This window comes from Eimeria mitis, genomic scaffold (assembly GCF_000499745.2).
Source record: "Eimeria mitis Houghton genomic scaffold, Emh_scaff3039, whole genome shotgun sequence".
Classification (NCBI taxonomy): domain Eukaryota; phylum Apicomplexa; class Conoidasida; order Eucoccidiorida; family Eimeriidae; genus Eimeria; species Eimeria mitis.
Genome location: NW_013571384.1, coordinates 6,123 through 6,438, shown reverse-complemented (window position 1 = coordinate 6,438; position 316 = coordinate 6,123). Strand labels below are relative to the sequence as shown.

General features: G+C 41.5%; 1 protein-coding gene across 1 annotated transcript in view; it reads right to left on the bottom strand.

Moving 5' to 3' along the window:
• Positions 1-212: 212 nt before the first annotated feature.
• EMH_0061650 (uncharacterized protein) overlaps positions 213-316 on the bottom strand; it is a gene marked incomplete at both ends in the record, with an annotated part of 1,253 nt that continues 1,149 nt past the window's right edge. Inside the window, one exon of the mRNA XM_013497947.1 lies at positions 213-316. Coding sequence (XP_013353401.1) covers positions 213-316 — 104 coding nt within the window.

Genomic DNA, 316 nt, shown 5'->3' with positions numbered 1-316 from the left:
AAAAAAAAAAAAAAAAAAAAAAAAAAAAAAAAAAAAAAAAAAAAAAAAAAAAAAAGAAAAAGAGACAAACTTGTGGCGGAGCGAATTCATAGAAAGCCGAGAAGTCTCCGCTTTGGCGGCCAAACCACAAAAAGTTTAATTTTTTTTTATCGGCGCGATAGAGACGAAATAAACCCCCAAAGGAAACCCAAGGTATCTCTCTGCTCTTTATTCTATTGCTGCTGCTGCTGCTGCTGCTGCTGCTGCTGTTGCTGCTGCTGCTGCTGGTGTTGCTGCCGGTAGTGCTGTTGTCGCTGCTGCTGCTGCTGCTGCTGCT